The sequence below is a fragment of the Urocampus carinirostris genome, chromosome 11, assembly GCF_059441175.1.
Source record: "Urocampus carinirostris isolate Australia breed hairy pipefish chromosome 11, RoL_Ucar_1.0, whole genome shotgun sequence".
Lineage (NCBI taxonomy): Eukaryota > Metazoa > Chordata > Actinopteri > Syngnathiformes > Syngnathidae > Urocampus > Urocampus carinirostris.
In genome coordinates, this window is record NC_142359.1 from 39,792,434 (window position 1) to 39,819,191 (window position 26,758).

A 26,758-nucleotide genomic window follows, 5' to 3' on the forward strand; every position below is an offset into this window, starting at 1 on the left:
CTTACCCAGCACCATACACAAAACGTACAACTTTGAACATCCAGGTGGGATCAGTCTTAACAAAGGTATGTTTGTGAATATGAGACTTCCTTTTCTTTGCCGTTTAGGTTTCAGTTTGCGACCAAAAACGTTCTTATCTAGAAAGTGGAAACGGTTCAATTTAAAATCCTAGTTGCATTTGATATTTTAACTGATTTTAAAATCTGAAATTACATTTTACAAGATCTTTATTGTAGACAATTTGAGGTTAAATAGGTTATGATTATCTAATGGGGCAGCAGGAGGTAGAGCAGTTGTCTTGGGACCAAAAAGGTCGCAGGTTCGGTTCACATTTACTCCATCAACAGTTGAGGAAATTCCATAGAAGGTTGCGATAGTGCAGTAAAGCAATATAACTCAAATACACAGTTTACTTCTTTCAGTTTTATTGGTCCAAAAAGAGGCAACATTCAAGTTATTACATCTGTGTGTCCAAAACTACATCAAAATAAATGATGATGATCAAACAGTAACAAAAAAAGCAAACACTTCAAGTATATCGTACTAACATGGCCAAAAATATGTGCGCAGTTTTTGTGTACAGTGAACACACATTTATGATGGGTGGATTACATTTTAAAAACAACTTGTGATAGACGAGAGGGTCAAATGTACATTAACCGATTTCAAAAAGACAAATCTGGTACGGAGGTGATAATCGCAAAGTAAAATTGCTGTATAGTGGGGGATAGAAACGTTGTGTACTTAGCTCAGAAAGCCTGGTTCTCAAGATAAAAACAAAAAAATAGTATGAGTCTAATATACGTGCATTTGAACAACAATATAAAAGACATGACGTGATTTGAGCTGGTCAAGTGGAGTAGTGGATGGATGCAGAGAAGAGTCAACAATGGCGAAATGTAAATGAAACTGACTTTCAAACTACCACTTTTATAATACACTTAAAATATTCCCTGCTTTAATCGCCTCCTCATTTTTTAAAATAGTCCAGATCGTCAATTTTTGCAGCCAAGCAACTAAGTGAGGATAGTCATTTGTGTGCCTTAGCATTTCTTGAGAGTCACATGCTTTGTTTCCATGGTTATCATGTTTTTGCTTGTCTCTTAGCATTACTGCAAGTCTTTCAGATTCATAACTAAAAACAAAAACAGGATTGCTACATGAGAATCTGAACTAAGAGTGAGAAAAACAGGCCTTTTGGTAGGTAGCTCAAGCATAGCATTTCAGCTTTATCATCCTGTGATGCAACCCAAGTAGACTAGTGGTTTACATGATGTCGAATAGCAGACAGGCTTCCTAAAGACGTAACTCGCACAACATTTTCATGAACGCCGCAAATTTTGAACCTTTTAAAGATTTTGGGTACGCCAAATAAGTTGTTGACAAGGTACAGTGTTAAAATGGCTGTAAAAAGGGTCCGAAAAAAACATCTTATTCTTCACGTAATGGGAAATTTTCAAAAATCGGGGTTCCGTACTCTGCAAAATAACGTATTGATTTTTACAATTGTTAGACCATTTAAACTATTAAACATTTAAACCAAATAACAAATACTCTTTGCCCGCTTTTTAGGCAAACTGTTTTACATATGTGTACATATTAAAGGGCAACGTTAAATTGTCGCACATAAAGAGATGACGCGAAGACTGTAAAGCTAATTGGAATGCAGAACACAATGCGCGATGCAAATCAGTGAAAATTTGAAGGGGGGGTTCACTGTATACAAACCCTGTCAGCTCTCATGTCCCACCACAATAGTACAAAAAACAAGGTGACAATTTCATTCATTAATCAGAAGTTCCATCTTCCATGTACGTGCATTCATATGTACAGACGTATTACAGTTGGACCTCGCTACTTCGCGCTTCGACGTTCGTGGATTCAGAGCTTTGCGGGCCTAAAAAATAATAATAATAAAATAAAATAATTTCCCAAAAAACAAAATATATATATAAGCATTTTTGAAGGGGCGTCGCTACTTCGTGGTTCCACGTTCGCGGGTTCAGAGCTGCGCAGGTCTAAAAATAATAATAATAATAGAATAAAATAATAAAAAAAAAAAAAAACATATATTATATTATATATATATATATATATATATATATATATATATAGGGTTTTTTTTTAAGCATTTTTGACGAGGCTACAGATTTTCACTTTTCGCGGGTGGTTTTGGTCCCCATTAACCGTGTCTAAAAAAATTAGAATTAAAAAAAATATATATATTTTTTTTAAAATATATATTTTTTTTTTAGGTGCGTCCCTACTTGGCGGATTTTCACTTATCGCGGGTGGTTTTGGTCCCCATTAACCGCAATAACCGAGGTCCCACTGTATAAGAAAAATAGAAGAGCTTACGATTTGTGCGCAGCAGACAACAGCAAAGAAACTAAAACCCCGTTTCATTTAATGATGAGTGTAAATGAGAAAAAAATAAGGAGTAATTCAATTAGAATGATTAATTAATAATTCACCTTGTGAGAAAGACAAGCACAACAGGCACGTTCAAATAAATGGACTTTTATCCAAGCAACTCAAACAAAATAATTATCTCTACGCCTCCCAAATGTGCAAAATTATTCAAATGTGAAAACGAGAAAAATACTGGTAACAGATCAAAAACAATTGAAGCTAAACTGAGTTTAAAATGAAATCATGTAAAGCACGGGTATCAAGTCGCAGCCTGGGGTCCGATTGAAACCCCAGGATGATAATTCGAGAGCCCTGCCTTAATATAAAAGTCAACGGGAGAGTGCTCAATAGACAATGCTGTGTTCTGTTGTGCCACAGTAAACGAGTGTAAGAGCACAATGTGGAAGGAGACAGAATATGGAAACTTCAAAGTGAATAAAACGCACCCGATTACTTTTCAAAAGAAGATAAATGAATGAAAAAAAGGAGAACATTGCATTTTTTTCACCTCTTTCTTTTTGTCTTTTTCCTCAATATTGAATTTTCCCTTTCCTTCCCCTACTTTCCTTATTTCTTATCCCCTATTTTTTCATTCCTTTAAAAAAAAAATCTATTTTGCTTTTTTTTGTCTTGGGTAAAAATGTGAGGAAAATGGCTGCTTTTTACTTACTTTCAGTCTCCAGTTTGTAGTCTTCCTTGGATTCATTTTTGGTTGCACTACACATTGCAGCGACCTCTAGTAGACAAATATAAAACACCGTCCCTTTGAGTATAACGTAATGTATTTATCAGTGCTGTTTTTTTTTTGAAAACCCCATTTGGCCCAACCTAAATTGAGTTTGAGACCCCTGATGTAATGGAAGAAGGCATGAAGGTGAAGATGAATTTTGCTTCAAAGTGACATCTTTGGATAGAAAAAGGTGGAAAAAAGAGGGGAGTGATGTGATGATATCATCCGTTTGATTTAAAAAAAGCTTTTTTGTAGAACTTTCCTTTGTCGAGTCTTTTGCATTGGGTTGGGCTTAGTAGAGTTTCCTCAGGTTCTGTAAACACGCACAAAAACACCGCCAACTATAAGCAATATGCATAAGAGACCTACATAATACAACATAAACATTCTCATATATAATTTGCCACACAAAATATCTTGCTAAAGTTTTGTTTTCATTCAAGAAACATTCATTTTTGCAAGTGGTTTAAGTGATAGTCCAAAAAAAAATCATTGCAAAATAATCTTCCTTCACAAAAAAACATTAGTTCAATAGTTTTAAGGGGTGAGGGGGTTAAATTTAATATTTACAGTTTTAGAGGAGGGTGTTAACTATTGGTGATTTTAAAAACAACATTTAAATGTGTTTTATTTTTAGTACTCTACTACTAAGAAACACAAGGAAAAGTAACAAAAATGACACTCAAAATTGAAAGCCCTTTCCCCCCACTTTTATTGCTCCTCTGTTTCCAGTGAAATAAGAATGACAAGTATTGTGTTTTTATTTTGAGTATTATTGCTCTTATTCTACTACAAAAAGGTTGAAACAAATAAGATACATCCGTTTAAATTTAAAATATTTTATCTATATGCTTCTCCCATTTTTTATTGCAAGTTGTTTTTCTATAATCAAGGAAAATAATTTTTAACAATAGAAATAACAAGATAAACAAATTTTAGGAATCATTCTTATCAAAACAATACTCAAAATTCTGTCTTAAAATATTTACGCTATTTTGTCGTAGTAAAACGAATGTAATAAAAATACATCAAATATTCAATGTATATTCCAATTTCAACTTGTTTCGTAGTAAAATAATACTTTCATACTACTTTCTATGGATACTGCTGTCTATTGATACTATTGATTAACATTTCTGTCAGGAAAGATATAACTGAAATGTGGATAAATTTCCTTTTTCAGTTCATGTAATTCAAATATAAATTAAACCAAGTATTGTGTCTATGATATGATACATACAATAATTGTTTTATTAAATGTATCCCCTGAAGCTTGGTATCTCTGTGAATACTTACAGGCAAACTTTGCCCATCCAGTGCTAGAAGGTGCAGAGCAGGAAAATTCAGCAAAGGAAAAGAGCATGAGTAATAAGTGAGTAAGGAATCATGCAAGACGTGATGTTAAAAAATGTAATTGAAGTTGAAATGTTCTCGACGTGACCCACCTGGCCTGCCAGCGTGAGTGGGAGGTGCGAGGGGCTGCAAAGCGCTAAGGAAGCCACAGAATGGGGAAGCTCCTGGATGGGGGCCTCGTCCAAGTCCTCTACACGAGGTTTCTTGATGTTGCTCTCTGGGCTGGTAAGGGGAGTAACGCTGTTCCTTCGGATTAAGCTGCCGGGACTTTTCTTCACCTCCTGCACCGGATCATAATTCATCAATGAATACTGTACAAAAGTGGAATTAAAAGTAACAAAATAAAAATGCTGTACACAAGAGCCCAGGGATGCGACACAAATCAGTTTTGAGAAGGGAATTGCTAAGGGAAGGGACCGTATAGCAGGGTTCAAAAACCTGTGGTAATTAGCTAATGCATTTCAAACCCTTAGTACTCCAGATAAAAAACAATAAGATAAAAAAATATGTTATGCACCACTTATGTGTATTTAACAGGTCTATGATTAATTAGCATCGCAAATAAATCTAAATGTAAATAAAATGGTTTAAAATGTTTTCGGTGTCACATGTCTTGAGCTGGTATGGTATGGTAGCAGGTGAACGCAGATCACGGAGGAGACAGCGACAACTCTTAGAATGTTAGCTTGCTTCAATCTTATTTTCTCGTTAATAGTACAAACAGTCGATTGATTAGCGCCAATTAGCAATGGTAGCGATCATTATAATTTACAAAAAAAAAAACAAAAACAGTTAAAAATACAAGAATAATACTCAAAAAAGTAGTTGTTTTGAAAATATATTTTACTGTTTTTTATTTCAATAAATATTTTTTTTTCTTTTAGTATTATTATTTGTATTTTACTATAAAAACAGGTTGAAAAATATACTCGCAAGCCCTCTTCGTATTACTTAATAATTGTAAGCTTCATTTCCTAGGTTATCATGCTTTTGCCTCTCCCTGTAGCATTACTGCGAGTCGTGGGACCCGTAGCTAAGCGGATTCAAGTGTGTTTAGACGAGATTCTAAAAAAAATGCGTTGTTCAGCCTATAATCTATTTACAGCTTCATGATGCTGTGACGCAAACCAATAATAGATCAGCTACGGTTTTGACATTAACCAATAGCAGATAGGCATATCGTAACATCATATACACAAAAACTGCAAACTTAGAATTTCATAAGGTTTTGAACATGCAAAATAATTTGTTGTTAATGTTCTTTTGTGGGAGAAATGCCATATAGAGGGGCCGGAAAAACATCTTATTCCACACCACAGTGTTGTAAGCTTGGGCCGCCGAACTTTACATTTTGAATGAGGCTTTACCTCCGGTCTGTCTCTGTGAGTGTTCACAGCGACCACGTTCAAAGAGATAGACTCCACTTTGCATCCATAGGCCACAGGGGTGAGCTTCAGCACCGTGTGCAGGGGACATTTGAGGTATGGCATCTCAACTGCCAGATTAAAAATGTAAAAAAGTCAAATTAATTCACATTAAGTCCGGGGTCAGGAACTTTTTGACCCAAGAGTCATAAAAGCAAAAATATTTTCATGATTTTTGAGAGAGCCACACAGTTTATTATAAGACCAAATTCAACAAATCGGCCAAACCCGCTCTCTTAATTCTTCAGAACACTTTTTTTCACAGAGTGATGTTTGAGGATTTGATCAAATCTATAAAGTAATTATGTCAGAGCCCATGTCTCATATCAATAGGAATAAAAAAGGCTCTTTTTGACTGCCATTTTTGTCCTAAATAATGGTTTCAAAACAAGGTGTAAGCAGGATTCTTTGCTAAAAATGTCACAAAATACTGCAAACGAGTATACCAAGGTATTTACTTCAGTGCAGACAGTACTGGGCGAGAATATTGAGGGCGCGAGTCCTGGCCTGTGTATAGCTTCGTCCCATTTATACTGCTCACCCAAATAAATGGTTCCGTTGCTCTCTGTGCTTTTCTAGAGCTTATGGGTAAAAGGTATGTTTTGGGCTAAAGTTTATTGTGAGGTTTGCATCTTAAAGTAACTCAACTATGAACATAGATTGTTTATAGCGATTAATTAGCGATTCACAGCAAAAACAGGGTTTGTTGGTGTGACACCTTGACGGTAAACTTTAGTCAAGACTGTGCCCTTTATATGCTGTTGGGCAGTCAACGTTGTCTCAGCTTCGCATGTGCAACAATCAGGCCCTGCGGTTAAATACAGCGGCATCTGCTTCACGGCCAGAGGAATATGAGCTTGCTCTGTCCATTCCACGCATCGGCCCGGTATTGCAGTACCTCCGGGAACGGTGCATTCGCAATGATCGCAGCAAGGCTTTAGGGCTAGGACCTTAGCTTGGCCTTTTGGCTGAGAGTAAGTGTCCCGGCTCCTAGGCTTTGTAGCGTATTATGAACTGACCGATAACGGATAATGGATAATGTATAACGAAGATAGATCAATAACCCTTAAAACCCCCCACACTAAATAGTTCTACTAGTTCTATTTTGTCTCTATGAGCCATATACACTCATGAAAAGAGCCATATAAGGCTCGCGAAAACACTAAATAGTTCTACTCGCTCTATTGTCTCTGAGCCATATTCATTCCATTAAAAGAGCCATATATGGCTCGCGAGCCATCGGTTCCTGACCCTGCACTAAGTGATGGTGAGATGGCTTCTAACCTACCAGCGCTTTTATCCAAGAAATAAGCCAGGAGGCAGCGCATGACAGCCTGGTGGCAAATGACCAGCACGTTCTCCTGCCGCTCCAGCTCCATGATGACCGGCTCCACCCTCTGGACCAGGTCCTGGTAGGACTAAAGTCAACATAATGCTTACTGGACTTTGTTTGGGGTGATGCAAGTCATGATTGCAAATTTAGAACACGCTTACTTTGTTTTGTTAAGTGCATTGTGGTAAATCCTGTGTCTATTCCAATTTCAATAGTGCGATGTGAGACATTTTGACTAGAAATGCTGTAATACACTGAAAACCCCATGGGCAACAAACAGGCCAGATTTGGTGACATTTTTAACTTCCTCAGGTGCTTTTTTACATCCCCATTTTAACAATTGTTTCAAACAAAATAAACACGTTTTCTAAAAGTATTTTCGTATAAATCTAAATTATTTGGGTTGGTTAAAACAGAATGTCGGGGGTTGTTTTGTTCAATAAGACCACATCCATCCATTATCTGCACCGCTTATCCTCAGTATGGTCGTGGGGTGCTGGAGCCCATCCCAGCTATCTTCAAGCAGAAGACACGCTAAACTGGTTGCCAGCCATGTCGCAGGGCCACAGAGGACCCACTTTACGGAAATTGGATATGATTTTTTGGGCGGTTTTGATTAATTTGAAAAAAATATATTGGAGTTGCTTTTGAAACAAGATGATTTTGTGTTCGACTTGAAATTAGTACAGTGTTGTAAAAGGCCCAAAAAATTTTTGTATTTTACAATTTTTTTTAGATCTGTAAATATCTTAACTTATATTACGTGCGAAACATATGAAATTGCTAATGACTAAATAATTTGGTGCATAATGTTTTATTATTATTGATAATATTTCATTTAGAAAAAACAAAAAAATCTGAGGAGCGGTTTGGGAGCCGAAAGAGAGCTCAGCCAATGAGCCGGTTTTCTAAATAGAGACGCCCTCATGGGTACGACCACTATGGGACTGTGACACAACACATGACAACGCCATAATGACAAGCCACCAGAGCAGGTGTGTCAATGTCATTTTTAGGCATTTTTTTCTTAATTTATTGCATGGTCTATTCAGTCAGACTGCCAAGAAACATGGCGAAGGCAACAATCTCAAGCCCTTCACCCCAACTTCAAGCAAATCCCTGACCTTGTAAACACGAAATAGACATTCAAACATCCATCTATACATTATCTACACCGCTTATCCTCAGTAGGGTCGCAGGGGTGCTGGAGCCCAATCCCATCTATCTTCGGGCAGTGGGCACCCTGAACTAGTTGCCAGCCAGTTGCAAGGCACACAGAGACCGACAACTCACTTGCTCATTCATACCTATGGACAATTTGGAGCGGCCGATTAACCTGACATGCATGTTTTTGGAATGTGGGAGGAAACCGGAGTGCCCGGAGGAAACCCACGCAATTACAAACAAACTCCACGCAGGGAGGTTTGATCTCACGACCTTAGGACTGTGCCGCACTAACTACTACGCTGCACTTTCAAACATTTTCAAGGACTTTAAGCACCTGTATGAACCTTGTTCATTGTATAGGATGGATTGCATTTAAATATTTGGAGTCCTACCTCTCCAGCAGGATATCGATAGTAGTATTTATCCTCATCCCTCAAAGCAAACTCCTCAGGGAACTTCTCCTTGATCTCATCATATGTCATCTCCTCGCAAACTCCCTGAAACAGCAACAAAAAAGTTGAGTATTTGCACAGATAATCTTAAAAAGTGTGTTAAGAGAGTGACACCAACCGCGTCAATTTCATTTAGGGCTTTCCACTGCTCATACGGGACCCCCAAATGCTCTGCCGTCTGGATACTGCAGCACAACTGGCTGCTCCAAACCTTCAAATCCTTAATTTGTTGCTCCTCAACAAATCGGGCCAAAGCAGCAGAGAACTACAGCAGATGATGCAAAATGTTCGCCACCATGTTCCTGAAGAGGATGCGCTCTAGCTTTCTTACCTGTTTGCCCCTCAGCGAGAGGCTGGCATCGCCCCCCAGCCGCCCCTCCAGGTTGTCTGTGGTCTCGCCGTGGCGACAAAGGTAAATGGTGCGAGGTTGGACGTGGATGTTCATCAGGTAGTACACGATCTTGCTCTGAGTGTGATCCTGGATGCGGTTGACCAGGAAGCGGCGGCCCACGTCGATCACCTTGATGAAGGACAGGTCCCTGCACAGAAAAACGACGGTATTTGTGGCCTATGCCTTCTTTGAGACATTTTGTGAATAAGGGCTATACAAATAACTAGGACTTGACTCGTGACGGTGATTTGTGACTCCTTTTATAGTGACAGACCAATTATTTTTTTTTTCTTAACATCTGTAGCTAGATATAATAAGCAACAATTTGCAGTTTTGTCAACAAATAAGCTCAGAACCACTATCTCTCAGTGTTAGTCAAGTCAAGTCAAGTCATCTTTATTTGTATAGCCCTAAATCACGAAGAGTCTCAAAGGGCTTCACAGATTATTACACTATATTACACAGACTATTTTTCAGCCGACAAGAAGAGTAGGTTATTCATATGCTATGGAGTAGAAGTGAGTTTTAAGTTTAGATTTAAACATTTCCACTGAGGTTGGAGATCGGATCTCAGGGGGAAGAGCATTCCACAGCACCGGTGCCCGGATGGAGAACGCTCTCGAACCAGCAGAACACTTCTTTGCTCTTGGGATCACCAGAAGACCGGCACTGTCAACGTTAGTTGCGTTAGCACCCAATTATGGTTGTTGTCTATCTATCTATCTTGGTCATACCCCTCAAGTTGTTGTTGTTGTTTTTGTACAATAACATAATTGGTTAAAGATTTTTAAAGTTTGTAATTAGATCTAATTAGCAATAATTAGCAATATTGCCTACGAAAAAAACGCACTAATCACTCTAATTACAAATGTTAGTCGCCGCTAGCTGCATTAGCTTCACCCATAATAGCTGTCATACAATAATAGATGTATTAGTAACAGTTTCTTAGCTTCTGTAACTAGATCCAATAAGGAGCGATTTGCAATTTTGCCAACAAATCAGCACAGAACCAAAAGCTACCGCTAGCTGAACACATTTACGGCTCTTGTACCTTTAGTGTTGCTCATCACTAATGCAAGGGCTGCTAATGTGCAGCATTAGCATAGCTTGCGCTAATAACAATAACAACCTTCACACCTAGCATTGTTAGTCACTAATGCTAGTTGCCGCATTATGTGCTTTCTACTCTTAACTCATTTCCCGCCATTTTGATGTGTGACATTTCTTACAATAATTAACGGTTTCTTAGCATTGGTAACTAAAGCTAATAAGAAACGATTTTCAAGTTTTCTAGCATATGAGCACAGTTAGACCACCGCTAGCTGCATTAGTATTAGTTGAACCCATTTATGGCTGTTGAATTTTAATTCTAATTCAAACGCAATTGAGGTGGGAGCTGCTGAAGCTAGGGTCTGGGTAAGGTTTGGCCAAAAGGGTTTTTTCACAAAAACAGGGCTGATTTTAAAAAAAATTGCTGTCCATTAAGGGACGGTGTTTTGTATTTGTCCACAGAGGTCACTGCAACGTGTCGTACTGTACAACCATAAATTTGTCCAATGAAGACAACAAACTAGGGAGACTGAAAGTAAACAAAAAGCACCCTTCTTTTCACATTTTAACAAAGACAAAGAAAGAAAGACAAAAAAAAAAGAAAAAAACATTCATATAAAGAATGGTAAATAGGAAAGAAGAAAAAAAGAAAGCCAAAAGAAAATGGGAATACAAAAAAGTAGGGGAAAAGGAAAAAGACAGAAAATGGAGACAAATAAGGTAGGAAATAAAGAAAAATAAATTAAAGAGAAAAATTAAATAAAATAAAATTTAAAAAATTAAATGCAATTTTCTCTCCTTTTTATTTATATTTTTTACTTTTTGTCTTTCCTTTTTTTTGAGTTTTACTTTTTGTCTTTGTTCTTTCCATTTTTGTCTTTTCCTCTTAACTTTTTTCTTCATTTTTATTATCTCCTTTTTTCAAAAGTAATAAGGTGCATTTTGGTCACGGTCTCTGTATTTTACCCTTTCCTCTGTGCTTTTAGCACTCTTTTTCGTAGGCACGACAGAATACAGTGAAAATAATAAACTGTGTCCCTTCAACTTTTATATTAAGGCAGAGGGCTCAGACCATCATCCTGGGGGCTGCAAATGGCCAGCCAGCAAAATTTGAGACCCCTGCTTTGGTGTTAATAGTAGCTAATGCACGTGGTGTCAAAAATGCTGGCCTTATTAGAATTAGCATTGCTTGTGCCAACCCAAATTACCACCTTCGCAGCTATTTGCTAATGCTAGCTGCCGAGACGTGTGCATTTTGCACCTAACTCATTCAAGGCCATTTTAGAGAATGTTGCCCCATATTTTGCAAAACCCAAATTTTAACAGCATTCGATTTGAATGTAGTCTTGCCTGTCATGTTGATCAGGGTCCAGAGGCTGGTAACTCGCTTTGTAGCATTCGATCCTCCTTTGAAAATCCAACATGGCGTCAGTTTTGTTGCAATCTTTGTAATCTGGACAAGAAACCTTCACTTCCTGGAAGAAAATGTGTATATTTAATTATATACACAAACACAAATATACCATTGCTGTTATCTGAAAAAAAAACGTGTTAGTTTAATCCTAATTTAATGTTGTTTTCAGTGGCCCCTTAAAATTATTATTTGTTAAATAGTTTTTCATTTTTAAAGGTCCAACGGAGTAAAAGGCGCCTTCTCAAAATTAGTGTTTCGTAGAATATGTTTTCATATAAAAGACAGACTGGAGTATAATGTGCACGGATTAAAAATACTGACGGATTTATGGTTGCTTTAAAAAAAAAAAAAAAAAGCTTGGAAAATATATTAGTGAATTGAACATAAACATTTTGAAAACTGGTTCCAACACAAAAATAAAATAAATTTCATTGATCATAATTTTCAGGTAAGTTTTTCAAATAGTTGTTTTTAGCTGTGCCTTTTATTGTATATGTATATAATTTCTTTTCTTTTTTTTAACAAAATGTATTTTGGTAGGAATAAGTGTTTTTTCCTCCTCCTGAAAAAAAAATACTGAGAGTTAGGCGATATTTTATCATTGTATGGGTATTAAATGAATATATCATCTATGAGATTATTAGAAGGGTGCAACTCACCATGATATTAGATGCAATGACGCCAGGGTCATCACAAACTGACTCAATGAAAAAAATCTGAGGAGAAAAAAAAAACTTTGTTACGGCAGAACCAGGAGCGATGAGGTTGCTATGGCGACATCCTACCCTGAAGCTATTCTCACGGCCAAACTGGAGGATCAGTTTTCTCCTGGCCCTGGTCGTGTTGGTGGCATCGAAGACCTGCCGTAGAATATAAGATCGAATTACGGTGGTACCACTTCATACAAGCTTCATTCCTTCCAGAACCGTGCTCGAATCACTCAATTAATTTTTCTGGACATGAAATACCGTAAATTCCGGACTATAAGCCGCTACTTCGCTACAAGCACCCCTAGGGCATCATGTTCATCTGTTAATAAACAACGGGTAGACTGCTGGAAGTGTGAATTTCCCGACGGGGATGAATAAAGTATCTATCTATCTATCTATCTTATTCAGTGATGCGGTCAATTTATGTATTTTTGTTGCGGCGTCGAGTACAAAAGGTAGGATTTAGACCGGTGGAATATATGCCAGTGTGATGCTTGCGTGTTTTTGAATAAAGGAGCATAATGGGGAAGACGACTTTAATGACGTCAGTTATAAGGAGGAAGATGAGCACGCTTTACCCTGAGGGGGGCAGGGGGGGATAAAGTTTATTGTCCATTTTTCATTACCCATTATCAGACAAATCATGATACACTTCAAAGCCAACAGGCCGAGACACTTGCTTTTGGCCAAGATGCTAAGCCAAGATCCTAGCCTAAAAGCCAAGAAGTGACAAGTACCGTATATTTTTTTAACAGACCCGTTTCCTTGTGTTGCGAGCGTGTTCGTAGAAGCGTTTTGCTACCCTTCACAGACACGGTTTGGGATGAAAGTTATAAGATTATTATTAAAGCTTTGAAAACTCTCGGTGTACCGTCTTTCTTTGTAAATATGTGTGACCATGTATAATATGTATTTGCAACTGTATATTTTTGTAATGTATTTTAGAGACTTATTCTGATATGTTTTCCACGGGCGACTCAAAAAGAAGGGGCAAATACGACGGGGGCTGATGGGAAGTGGAGTAAAGGTGAGACGTGTTTGTGGACGCAGCGGACAACAGTGGATATATATTTTTCCCACCCTTACCTTTGGAAATATACTTTTTTTTCCCTTGGATTATTTTCAACGGGACCCGAACTCAAAGTTGGGTTTGGGTTAATTTCGTGATTATGTTACATGTATTAATGTGGGCGCATGCGGCTTATATACAGGTGCGGCTTGTGTAAGTACAAAAGCGGTTATCCTCTTAAAATGTGGTGGGTGCGGCTTATAATCAGTTGCGCTCTATAGTCCGGAATTTACGGTAGTTAAAAACTAATTGGTTCGTTCCAGATCTCCTTAAAGTATCCGCGTTAACCCTAAACAGCTTAAAAAAAAAAAAAAACATACTTGATCACTAAAACCCATTTAAATTGTAATGAAACATGAAAAATAGATTAATGAGATTATTTTTATGAAAGAAAATATATAAATAAACAGTTGAGCGAGTCCAAACAATGGAGGTGTGTGCGTAGGGTTGCTGATACAAAGCACTTACAGTACACTTAAAGTTACTCTCACTTTAAACAAACATACGGACAAACATTTTTTTTCCCCTATTTCAGTTTTTTTTCACTACTTCCCTTTTAGCTTTGTTAGGTAAAACTAACTGTTTATGGAACTGCTCATGCATGATGGGAAACTCACTGCTACTTGGCCACCCTCTTCATGCAAGTAGGACTTGACATCCCTCAATGCTGCTAAGGCACATTGTCTGAAAAACAAAGACAGGACGTCGTTTTTCATAATTAAAAACACACTTTAATATCCGACCACCAGTTGTCGCTGTATTGCGTAGTGAAGCCAAAAATGAGTGCTACAAAGCACAAGGAAGAAAACAAACTACGGAGACTGAAAGTGACCAAACCGCACAATTTTTCTTCTCATGTTTTTGGCCTGGATTTTCACAGGGTAATGGCAGCAATATATTCAGCTCCTTCTAGGTGACCCTCATGTTATGTAAAATACACATATCTCGACCTATAGTATAAAAACAAAAATAAAATAAATCAATCAATGTTTATATGCTAGTTCATGAAATTAGCTTTAACATATAAGTAGGAGCACTACAAACACATTTTCAAAACTAAACTCAACGTACTGTACCGATTAAAATTACAAAAAGCTGCTTGATCACAACAGCCTGTACACATGCGGAGCCATGTGACTGATCTTAAGCTCTCTCATCTCTTGTGCAAATGACAAAGTGAAGGAGAGGGGACCAAGTATTGTAACCACTACATAAAAAAAATATACATAAATTGAAATATTTCTTATAAATAGTGTCGACTGATTGAATATTTTAGTGTGGTGGCAGGGGACTAATTATCAGGTATATTTTACAAGCTGAAAACTGACGTCAAAGCTGTTTCACCAGTCCAGTAACAGTCAGATTATTATTGCATACCCCTCCTAAGTTAGTAACTAGTGTTGGCATCGATAATTATTTTTTTATCAGGGTTTCTACAGTTTAAGACAACTTAAATTCAAGACTTAAAGACTTTTTTATTTGCCTTTTGAAATTAAATTTAAAATGTTGAAAAAAAAACTCAATTGAAACTAACAAAACACCAAATGAATTAGAGGCATTTTTAACAAATGTTTATTTTTTTAAATAACATTTTGATGTAGTTGAAAGCATTCCATCTGAAAAAACACTTTCCAAAGTTTTAGACATGATAAATAGTAAATAAAAAGGATATTTACAGTACTTCATGGATCCACAGTAAAAACTGGCAGATGACTACCAATTCCAAATAACTCTTCTGCTACATTCATGAAGCATTTTCATCCTGATGCATGAAAAATGACTTTTTGGCCAAATGTAAACTTTTTGGAAAAACATAACACTGCTGTATCAATAAACAATTTTGGGTGTACCATTCTAAAAAGACATGCTTGGAAAAAAAATAAATTGTACTTCCTGGATGTGGAGAATTAATAATCTTTGTGTTAAGATTTTTAAGACGTTTAAAAAATGACTAAAGACATTTTATTGCCAATATTTTTTTATTTTTAGAATAATGCATTCACTGCATTTTAAGACTAAGGATCGTGGGAACAGTTTTGTGTAGCAGTAGCAATATTTGGTCTATCACTTTGTAATGTTTGCAAGGTATGGGAGAGCTTAATATCAGTCGCATTGCTCAACTGTGATTGTTCTGGCTTCCGAATTTTATTCAGTACTGTACAGCAATGTTTTTGTTGCACTCTTGCGTACATGATGGACGGGGCCTCGGGGGGCACCGTAGATAGGGAATTGCGCAGGTAGGCGCCTCAGACACCTTCAGGACAGTTAATGTGAAAAAAAAAAAAAAGAATTCAAAAATGGACAAGCCGTTGAGGTGTGTTTTATTGTGAACTGCAGTGTTAAAAATGTAGAAAAAAGTAGCGACTTGTAGTCTGGTATTTACGGTATTTTGTCTCTATTTGTTCCACTTACTCCCTGATCTTGACAGCACACTCGTTGTCTGACTTGAAGAAATCGTAGGAGCTGTAGTTCTTGACCGCCTCCCTGCGATACTCTCCCACATTAAAGACTGCAGGAGAAAATGTCATTGTAAGAAAATATTTGACTCATTTCAATGGGCTTAAGTTTCAGGGGTTATGGGGGGTCATATCAAATGCACAAGGGGTCGCAACCATTATTACCCCCACCATTTTTTGAACTTTTTCCAGTTATTTTCAGGGATGTGTTTCACCATTTTTCCTGCTTGCTTTCTTTTTTCTGTCTGTTTCATTTCTTTCTTTTATTATTTTGATTCTTTTTTGTTCTAGCTTTTTACTTATTTTTTTCTCCAGCTTCCCTTTACTCTCTCGTTAATATAGTTTGGTTGATCTGTTTTTTCTTTTTCTAGCCTTTTCTAATTTTCTCACTTTTTCCCACTTCCTTTCTTACTCCCCCCATCTTTTTAATTCTTTTTTCCTGCTCTATTTTTTTTTCCTTTTTTTATTTAATTTTGCCTTTAGATTTCAGGTTAGATTTCATGACCTCAGAACACGCGCTAACTACTGTGCCGCCGTACTGCCTTCTTTGTAATTTATTGAATCATAAATACACTAGTTAAGAAAGGCAATGACACAATTTTCTTCTCGGTTTCAGACTGCCCCCACCACTACAAGTCACCCCATTCTGCCCACCCCCCGTAACGCCCCTGCATCTCAATGACTAAGTCGGTACAAACCTTTGGTGGGCATGCCTATCCAGTTGAGGTAGCGGGTGAGTTTCCTGGAAATATATGTCTTGCCCCGAGCTGGCAGGCCTACCATTACGATAACCATGGGGGGATTGGCCAGGTAGGGGACGCCGCCTGCTGGAGGGAGAAAAAAAACACAGTTTGAAAAAACGTCGTCGGCTTTACGAGGACACACTTCAGAATTTTGTGAACAGTCTAGGGCAGGGATCTCGAACGTAGTACCCCCTAAGGACAGTTGAGGGGCCCACGGACCTTTTCTGAAAATAGCTCATCAGTGCTAGGTCATTGTGATTTTCTAGTCAAGTTTTTTTCTTCATGGGCTTCATGGACAAAAAACAACTCAAGTATTAATAGTTATTTTTGAACCATTAAGAGAATGAATGAGAATCTATTAATGTATTAAACAAATGTGTTTAATCTTACAGATTTATTTTACAGGAAATACAACAAACTAAATTCCAATGTAAGGGGTTTATAAAGCGAATGAGCAAAATGTGTTTTCTTAGCCAGCTATCTGGCTACTTCTTTAGCTTTGTAGCTAGCCATCCTCCTACATTTTTCAAGATGTTTAGCAAGCTGTCCAGCCAGCTTTTTACATTTTTTGCATGCGAGTTATCAAAGTATATTTTGTCCTTTCTAGTTAGCTATCTAGGTTTTTTTTAGCTTTCTATCCGGCTTTTTACTTTTTTAGCTAGCTATCTAGACCACTTTTAGTTTTTTACCTCTTTACCTTTTAGCTAACTATTAAGCTACCCTTTTAGGTATTTAGCAAGCCATATTGTTAAGTTGCCATTTTAGAAATTTAAATAAAACTGGGTGCTCTTTGCGCCAATTAGAAACAAAAAGTAGGTCGATGCTTGAACAAGCCTCGAAACTCCTGGTCTCGAGGGACAAGACCCCCGAAAGAAAATGCATCGATCTGGTACAATTTTAGAGCAGAATTCAAGAAGCTTGATCTATAATGAATGTGTGCCCTTGTAAACTATCCATCCACCCATCCATTATCTGCACGCTTATCCTCAGTAGGGTGCGGGGGCAATCATCGGGCAGTGGGCAGGGGACACCCTGGACTGGTTGCCAGCCAGTCGCAGGGCACACAGGGACAGACAACTCACTCGCTCAGTCACACCTAGGGACAATTTGGACCGGCCAATTCACGTGAAATGCATGTTTTTGGAATGTGGGAGGAAACCGGAGTGCCCGGAGGAAATCCACGCAAGCACGGGGAGAACATGCAAACTCCACACAGGAGGTTAGATTTCATGACCTCAGAACTGTGCCGCACACGCGCTAACCACTGTTCCGCCGTACTGCCTTTTTGTAAATTATTGAATCATAAATACACTAGTTAAGAAAGGCAATGACACAGCAAAAAAAGTCACACCCACAAACTGGTTGCTTGTCATTTATTTGACTAATATTAACTACTGTTGTTCTGATGGCAATACAGACCAAATCACCGATCAATCTTTCAAATTTAATTAAAGATAAAACTCATTTTGGTGATTTGGTAAATGACAGTATTAAATGTCAGTACCGCTGCTTGTATGTTATTGTAACGAGCAACTTATTAGTGATGGGAATTCCAGCTCCATTTAGAGAACGGGCTTTTTCAGCTAAATTCACTACAGAGAGACATTTCGGCTCCCAAACATCTCATAAAGATTTAATCGTTACTTTAACCGATATAGTACCTACAATAATGTAACAGTATGCATGAAACGCATGAATGAATAATAATCATACCAATATATTATATTATCCTTAATTTTTTGACCCGACAACTTTTAACTACCGTATTTTCCGCACTATAAGGCGCACCTAAAAGTCTTAATTTTTTTCAAAAGCTGATCATGCGCCTTATAATACAGTGCGCCTTATATATGGCTCAATATAAAAATTCGCAAGGTCTCGCAACTTACGCAACAGCCGCCGACTCGATTTTCCCTCGAACGTGGAGTAGTCCGCGGTGTATGCTGGGATTTATATACCGGCGTTTCATTGGCTAACCAATGTGTCAATCATCATTTGAATCGATCGCTATTGGCTAAAGTTATTCGGAGCCTCGGATTGGCTAGAGGGCCAAAACAAACCCTGCAATTGGCCGAAAAAGATGTGTCAATCATCCGTTAAATCGATCGCTATTGGCTGAAGTTATTCGGAGCCTTGGATACGCTAGAGGGCCAAAACAAACCCTGCAATTGGCCGAAAAAGATGTGTCAATCATCCGTTAAATCGATCGCTATTGGCTGAAGTTATTCTGAGCCTCGGATACGCTAGAGGGCCAAAACAAACCCTGCAATTGGCCGAAAAAGATGTGTCAATCATCCGTTACATCGATCGCTATTGGCTGAAGTTATTCGGAGCCTCGGATACGCTAGAGGGCCAAAACAAACCCTGCAATTGGCCGAAAAAGATGTGTCAATCATCCGTTACATCGACCGCTATTGGCTGAAGTTATTCGGAGCCTTGGATACGCTAGAGGGCCAAAACACACCCTGCAATTGGCCGAAAAAGATGACTGAATAGCACGCTTGCTAAACAACGCCATAAAGAAACATGTTTCATTAGTCTGTATCTGTAGATATTTTACTCTCCTGGATTTACTACACTCACGGTTGTAAGAAGACCATGATTGCGTATCATTATTGAACGTGAGAACTTAGGTGAGTTATGCGGCTTTATATTTTACCGGTATTTTGTTTTAGAACGATCTTGATGTTGCTGTGATGAGTTGAGTGAATTAAACTCAATTCCAAGTGTTTATTGTCATATGCACAGTAAAGTTGCGAGCGAAAAAGAAAATAGAAACTAAGGAATGGTTGCCATTTCTTGAATTCCAAGACTTTAACCTTCCGAATGATATTTAAAATGACGCATTTAAGTGACATCGTACGGACACCGCATCCGCACGTGTCTATGACACGTATTTGCTTCTTTGCAAGCTTTGGGAATGTTAAGGGGGTAATCAGTTTGACTGAATCATCTGACTGTTATGTCGACGTTCCCATTGTAGCGCCTTATAATCCGGTGCGCCTTATCTATGGAAGATATAGGACCAAAAACTTTTTTGGGGGTGCGCCCTATAACCAGGTGCGCCCTATAGTGCGGAAAATACGGTAATCAAAACTCTTTTATACTGAACAACTCTAAAGTCAGGCAACACAGTATCGATAGAAAACGAACTACACAACCAAATAAAAATGAGAAAAATAAACTCTTTATGCGCTATAAAAAACAACTACTACATAAGTTTTAACCATTTACATTTTAACGTTTAACCAATGTAGACAGAAACAACAAAGGACCTCTGAAAAAACAATCAACCCGTTCCTGTATTCAATGTGCTTCTCCCCTCACAATTCCTCCGCTATGCAAACAAAAACATGCAACCATCTCTCATCCCATCTCATGTCATCAGCTGCACCGCTTGTCCTCAGTAGGGTCGCGGGGATGCTGGAGCCCATCCCAGCAATCATCAGGCAGTGGGCAGGGGACACCCTGAACTGGATGCCAGCCAATTGCAGGGCACACGGGGACAGACAACTCACTCGCTCAGTCACACCTAGGGACAATTTGGACCGGCCAATACACCTGAAATGCACGTTTTTGGAATGTGGGAGGAAACCGGAGTGCCCGGAGGAAACCCACGCAAGCACGGGGAGAACATACTAACTCCGCACAGTAAGGCTGGGAGCTGGATTTGAACCCACTCAGGAGGTTGCCACGACCTCAGAACTATGCCGCACACGCGCTAACCACTGCGCCGCCGTGCTACCAATTACCAAAAAACTAAACGAGAGGACAAAAAAAAAATAGTGCAAGCAAGCACACCATGGCATTTATGAACAATTTTAAATGCAATATCGAAGAGAAAAGCACATAGGGTACAGGTGTTAAACATGCTGCCTGCGGGCCAGATCAGTCTCGCCAAAGGTTTGAATCTGGCCCGAAAGACAATACTGAGAGCACAAAAAACCCAATGAGATGTAGTTTTAAATATGTCCACTTGATAACGCCAAAGCCAAGCATCACATTTAAAGTTACTGGCACTGTATTTCTTTGTCCGTTTTCCTTTCCCCTCTCTCCATCTTTCTCTATTCATTTTGCTCTCTCTCATTCGCTCTTGCTTTCTCTTTTGCCCCCTTTCTCTCACTTTTTTCCTACGCCCTCTTTTTAACTTTCTGTCTTTCTAACTTTCTCACTTTTGCATTTTTTTCTCCCTCTCCTCATCTTTTCTCACTTTCTCTTTTGACTTCCCTCTCCCCCATTCTCCTTCACTTTTATGTCGTCTCCCTTGTTTTATCTTTTTTATCCATCCTTTTTTCTCCCTCTTTAATCTATTAGTCTGGCCCCAGTGAGATTTTTTTTTCCAGCATGTGTCCCCCTGCTAAAATGAGTTTGACAACCCTGGGCTAGGCGCAGTGGAAAATAAAGCATAAGGGCTTTTATTTATTTAGCCCCTTCTAGTGGTGAAAACATTTTTGCTCATTAAAATATATATGAACTTTCATGCAAACCTGTTTTTTTTTTAAATAGTGAACATGAGAATTGATTAATTTTACATGATCGTCGGCAATGTTCCCTCTAAACTGCGCGCGTGCGCAATCGCGCACAAGAAAATCTATCCCGCGCAATGTTCCCTCTAAGCTGCGTGTGTGCACAATTGCACACTACCCAGAGCTTTTACACGCACAAGAAAATCTAGCCAGCTCACAAAAATCAGGGCTCAAAATTGCTAATTAAGAAGCGAATTAAGTCAAAGTTACAGTGCATGAAGGTAAAAATACACGGGTTTCCCTGACGCTGTGTTCTAAATGAGGTAGAACGTTGAGTAAAGTCAGTAGAGTTTTTCGAGAACAAGCTTCTTCGGCTCGGCTCACTAAAAAGAACCGGCTCTTTCAGGTCCCAAACGGCTCTTCGGGTTGTTTTTGCCGATTTAATCCTTACACGACGAAATTTTATGTAAAATTGTGCACAAAATGACTTAAAGGAAGAGAGGTATATAGAACAAAAAAGAAAAAAATACCGGGCAGCACAGCGGCGCAGTGGTTAGCGCGTGTGGGGCACAGTTCTGAGGTCGTGGGAACCTCCTGCGTGGGTTAAAATCCAGCTCCCGGCCTTACTGTGCGGAGTTTGTATGTTCTCCTCGTGCTCGCGTGGGTTTCCTCCGGGCACTCCGGTTTCCTCCCACATTCCAAAGACATGCATTTCAGGTGAATTGGTCGGTCCAAATTGTCCCTAGGTGTGACTGAGCGAGTGAGTTGTCTGTTCCTGTGTGCCCTGCAATTGGCTGGCAACCAGTTCAGGGTGTCCCCTGCCCACTGCCTGATGATTGCTGGGATGGGCTCCAGCACACCCGCGACCCTACTGAGGATAAGCAGTGCAGCTGATGAGATGAGAAAAAAATACCAAAATGAAAAAGTAGTGAAAAGCTGAGAAAAAAAACAAACAAAAGGAGCTATTGGGTGCATATATAGTATCATCATCTTTTAACACAAAATTGTTTGCTTTGAAGCACTCGCTTTCGACTGCACTCCACCATACAGCGACAACTAGGTCAAATATTACACAAGTTCCTTTTGAAAAAAACAGTTTTACCTAAATTGTAGCCAGTGTACAATGTCGGTACTTGACTGATATTTTACGGGTTATTTTAAGGATACATATTGTGGAGGCCAATAACTACAGCTAATATTAAGGTATTAAAAAAAATAAAAAATAAAAAAAATGGTTTAAATTTCGTTCATGTAACATTACTGAAATTGTCATCATTCTTAAAAATTACATAAACTGTAAAAGAATAGTACTGTATTCAGCTTTGTTTTACAATAACATCACAAATGTTGATTGCCACCTTAAAGACCGTAGTCTGAAGTGTCAGCTTCAGAGTTTAGTTTTTAATTAAAAAATGAAATTTTCAAGGTTCAACAGGGGGAAAAAAAATTCAAATCAAATTAAGCCTCACTTCTAACCACTATGTAAATAATTACATGAATTCAAGTAATACTGTTTTTTTAGATCAAACAAAGCAAAATGGACATGTTGGAGAAGAAAAGGTTCAATTTTAAGGCAATTTTCGATAAATACTGCCAATGTTGTTGAATTTGTAGCTAAAGTGGGGTGCGTTTGATGTGTCTTTAAAAAGTTTAAACTAAAATATTATCTCTAATATGCATGTGTCAACAACGCTCAACTGAGTTCAAAGAGCCTTTATTTGATTTTTCCTACCGCACCAATCTGCCCTTATCTTACTTTTACTCTCTGTGTTCCACCCACGGAACGGGTGGGGGGGTGTATAAAGGCTTTTTAAACTCAGTGGGGCATTGTTAACACAGACACATTTAATTAGAGAAAATATTTTATATTCCACGTTTTAAGGACCCCACAGACGACGCACTCCACTTTTAAGTTGAGTGAAATCTAAAACAAGTTTAGCTCTTTTTACCAATGAGTAATCTTTATTTTGGAAAAAAAAATACGCTCGATAAAATCAAATCATTAATTCAAAAGTCAAACTTATTAGGCCATAATTGATTTCTGCGAGTTTGACTGTGTTTTTTACAGCATCTATTAGCAGTCTGCGTTTGCAATACGGTTGCCATTGCGACCGATGTCGAATCACGTAGTGGTGCTCGCCGGTAAAAGAAAGACAAGTGCACTATCAAACTGCACTGCAAAATGAAATAAAAAGAGATATAATAAAATACAAATCTCAGACAAGAACGAGACATATAAAGTTAAACAAAATATAGCATAAAAATTGAAAACATCTGAAATTAATATGTTAAAACGATAAAAAATAAAATAAACGGGGAGTTTTTCAAACGGGGGCGTGGTTGTCGAATGTGCGGTTAGCACACGGTACAGCAGAGGTCAATAAACAATTAATCTTTTAAAAATACATACAATTGTCCAATGAATAGAATTTTAATCTACCTCCACGAGGGGTCGGCTTGTCATCCTTGGTAGGAACCCAAGTCTTTTGGATCCGGTTCTGGGTCAGCTCTCTGGGCATTCCTTGAGGACTTGAAGGGGGGAAACCACACACCGTAGGTAGGAAGCACCCGGTATTTTAAAACACCTAAATGAAAATGAAATAAATTGTGATTTTTTTTCCCGAGCCTGTAAAATTAAATCCACTAGCAACGAATGAGACGGGTTGAGCTTTGAGTAGAGCTAATCTGCCGGTCTGCGGCGCACATCCGCTATTTAATCTCGGCTGGCTCAGAAGCAACGTGACTGACATGACGACAGAATATAACGTCACAAGGTAGGGCAGCGTCACCTGGTGTTCACTGTACTTACTACCGATTAAAGGCACGGGAATATTTAAGATTTTGTCATTAGTTAGCCAAGTACCAACACTCGCTTTACAATAACATCAGATTGGAATATAATATTGTGAATGTGCTTGATTGCTGTTGTAATTGTCATGATTGTTTTTTTTGTTATTAGTGTCAATAAATTTGTTCAAACCATAAAAAATAAAAAAATCAGATCCCCCCAGTGGCTGTGCTCCAAATGGCTGCAGATACCATACAATCTGTGAGCGGCGGGCCTAGGACGCAGCCATAAAGAAGAATCGTCTGCACCCACCCGGAGTGGGGAACCGGGGCTACACTGTGGGGGTCCCGGCAGCAACGGCCTGGGTTGTGGAAAGTAGAAGTAAGAAGGGAGAGGACCCACAAAGAGGAATGGAGGAAGCTGCTTGGGAGGGTGGGATGGCAGAGCTATGTCCTTGCACAATAGTTTTGCCCTTTACACTTTGGTTAATTACTATTAAAAGATAATAACTCTGAAATTGTTCAATTGATGTTGAAAATGTCAGGAAGAAGTGTTAAAACGTCATATCGTCACGTCATATTGTCAGATATAACAAAATTGTGATTATGCTTGATGGTTGTTGAGATTGTCGTTAGACCTAAGATTTATGGCCCGAGCCCAAGCCCTAACCCGAACCCGAGGCAATTTCGGGCCGGGTCGGGCCTGAAATGTCAGTCATTACGGTCGGGTCGGGTTGGGTCCGGTCCTGCTCTATCCTGTTTTTTTTTTTTTTTTTTTTTTTTTTAAATAAATTAATTAATAATTGTAAATATATGTTCATTAAAAAATATATACTTAAACTATGTATGGATACCAAGGAATACTTGTTATAAAATAAATAATTTGGATAAAACGGAGAAGGAGCTGTAATTGCTATTTAACGGAGCCAGAGCATGCTCTGTGCACGTGAATGCTGTCCTCTTAATAATTTTCCCCTCCGCAAATTCGCATGATTTTGGCCTGGTATCCCCGATATGGACCAACAAGAAGTGAAGGATAAACTAAAGAGAGGAGAACTGACAAGGAAAACACACTCTGGTAAGAGTGAAGTGTGGAGCACTTTCAAATTGATAGTCGAAAATGATACAGAGACTTGCGTTGGCTTCGCTGAGTGTCAATTTGACACTCAGCGAAGCCAACGCTAGAATCTTAAGGACGTACTGCTGCTGTGGATTATGGCCCAATGATCAAGTCGTCAAAATGACGGACGCCCTTAAATGTTTACGCCGCCTCTAAAAAGAACCGTCAATGACAGATTGTCGCTTAATGTAACATCTGCAGTGCAGACACAGAAATATAAAAGATGTAAATGTTTATACAGTTTTATTAAACTTAGGCCTAGATGTTGTAACAAAAGGCAGAGTTTAATTTGTTATCATAAATCACCCCTCCTTATAAATAAAATATGTAATTTCGGGCTCCTTTCGGGCTAGGGCCAGCAAATCCAGTTAATTAGTCGAGCTCGGTCTGGGTCGGGTTTAATACCCCTTGGGCCTGCGTAGGGCTCGGCTGCTTTTTTTTGGCCCGATCTTACCTCTAATTGTCGTTTTTGTTTTGCTGCTGTTGGTGTCGGCGGATTTGTTCGGACCGAAGACAATTGACTTTGGCCTGGACAGATCTATTGACACTAACAAAGATGTTATATAATGAAATTGTGAATATGCTTGATTGCTACTAGGATTTTTGAGAAGGGTTGTTCAAACCTCACATTGTGTTTGCTGTTAATAACGTCATATTGGAATATAATATTGTGAATGTGCTTGATTGCTGTTGTGATTGTCATGTTTGTTTTTTGTTATTAGTGTCAATAAATTTGTTCAAACCACAAATGTCGATTGCCAACTTAAAGACCCTAATCTAAAATGTCAGCTTCAGAGTTTAGTTTTTGATAAAACATGACATTTTCAAGGTTCAACAATGTAAGTCCAGTCAAGTCATTTTTATTTGTATAGCCCTTAATCACAAAGAGTCTCAAAGGGCTGCACAGGTTTTTGCACAGACTATTATATCAGACTATTATTACACTATCCCCTGATCTGGAACCAACATGATGGCAAGGAAAAACTCAAAAACCTCAACATGAGGAAAATGAAGAAACCTTGAGAAGGGACCGCGCATGTGGTATCCCCCTTTCAGGATTACCAGACAGCAAAGGATGTTGCAATTACAAATAATACAGATGTATTGTCCACAAAAAGTATAGGTTATTCGTATGCTATAGAGTAGAAGTGTGTTTGAAGCTTAGATTTAAACATTTCCACTGAGGTTGCAGATCGGATCTCAGGGGGAGGAGCATTCCACAGCACCGGTGCCCGGACCCTGAACGCTCTCGAACCTGCGGAACACTAAAACAATTTAAATCAAATTAAGCGTCAATTCTACAGCATTTTAAAATCCACACAACCATTTTAAAAAATCTGGACTCACGAAAAGTGAATCTGCAAAGTAGTGACCCCCTTCATAAAGCCACCAAGGGTCAAACTTACCTTGAGATGACGTCCTTACAGACTAAAAGTATAAAATGACAACTGTAACAAAATAAAAACTATAGGAAAAAAAAGGGGAAAACAGGAGAAAAAAACAGAACACCGAATTCCAGTTGAATAAAAGTGTTCATTGTCATTATACAAAAGTACAATGGAAATGGCTGCCGACTGATTGGATGATAGCCTCAGGTATCCTCGAATTGTTCCAGGTCCCCGCAATGATCAAAATATAACCGTCTCGAATGAAGCAGTTTCTGAAGGGTTGTAGCTCCTGG

General features: G+C 38.5%; 1 protein-coding gene across 4 annotated transcripts; it reads right to left on the reverse strand.

Annotated features, from left to right (window-relative positions):
* Window positions 1-403: 403 nt before the first annotated feature.
* pfkfb3 (6-phosphofructo-2-kinase/fructose-2,6-biphosphatase 3) lies at window positions 404-26,758 on the reverse strand. Of its 4 annotated transcripts, none has more exons than XR_015851965.1 (16): window positions 23,611-26,758; window positions 16,660-16,788; window positions 15,918-16,014; window positions 14,123-14,189; window positions 12,512-12,586; window positions 12,386-12,442; window positions 11,663-11,787; window positions 9,203-9,410; window positions 8,990-9,136; window positions 8,812-8,916; window positions 7,208-7,337; window positions 5,863-5,990; window positions 4,588-4,776; window positions 4,439-4,461; window positions 3,083-3,455; window positions 404-1,897 (listed from the first exon to the last, which is right to left on the reverse strand). XR_015851965.1 is itself a non-coding variant. In XM_088346860.1 (16 exons), exons 2-16 carry the CDS (start codon window positions 23,687-23,689, stop codon window positions 3,449-3,451), a joined length of 1,566 nt encoding a protein of 521 aa, XP_088202986.1. In that variant the 5' UTR covers window positions 23,690-26,342; window positions 26,484-26,758; the 3' UTR covers window positions 404-3,448. The 4 variants fall into 4 exon arrangements, 3 of the variants coding, with proteins under 3 accessions (XP_088202986.1, XP_088202987.1, XP_088202985.1); XM_088346860.1 differs by having other exon boundaries at window positions 404-3,455; window positions 23,611-26,342; window positions 26,484-26,758; XM_088346861.1 differs by having other exon boundaries at window positions 404-3,455; window positions 16,660-16,785.

Coding starts and splice junctions, on each gene's coding strand:
- pfkfb3 (XM_088346860.1), bottom strand. CDS start 23,689: ATGCCCAGAGAGCTGACCCAGAACCGGATCCAAAAGACTTGGGTTCCT. Junction 14,190..15,917: donor TGTGCTGTCAAGATCAGGGA/GTAAGTGGAACA, acceptor TTTGTTTTTCAG/ACAATGTGCCTTAGCAGCAT. Junction 5,991..7,207: donor TTTCTTGGATAAAAGCGCTG/GTAGGTTAGAAG, acceptor TTAATCTGGCAG/TTGAGATGCCATACCTCAAA.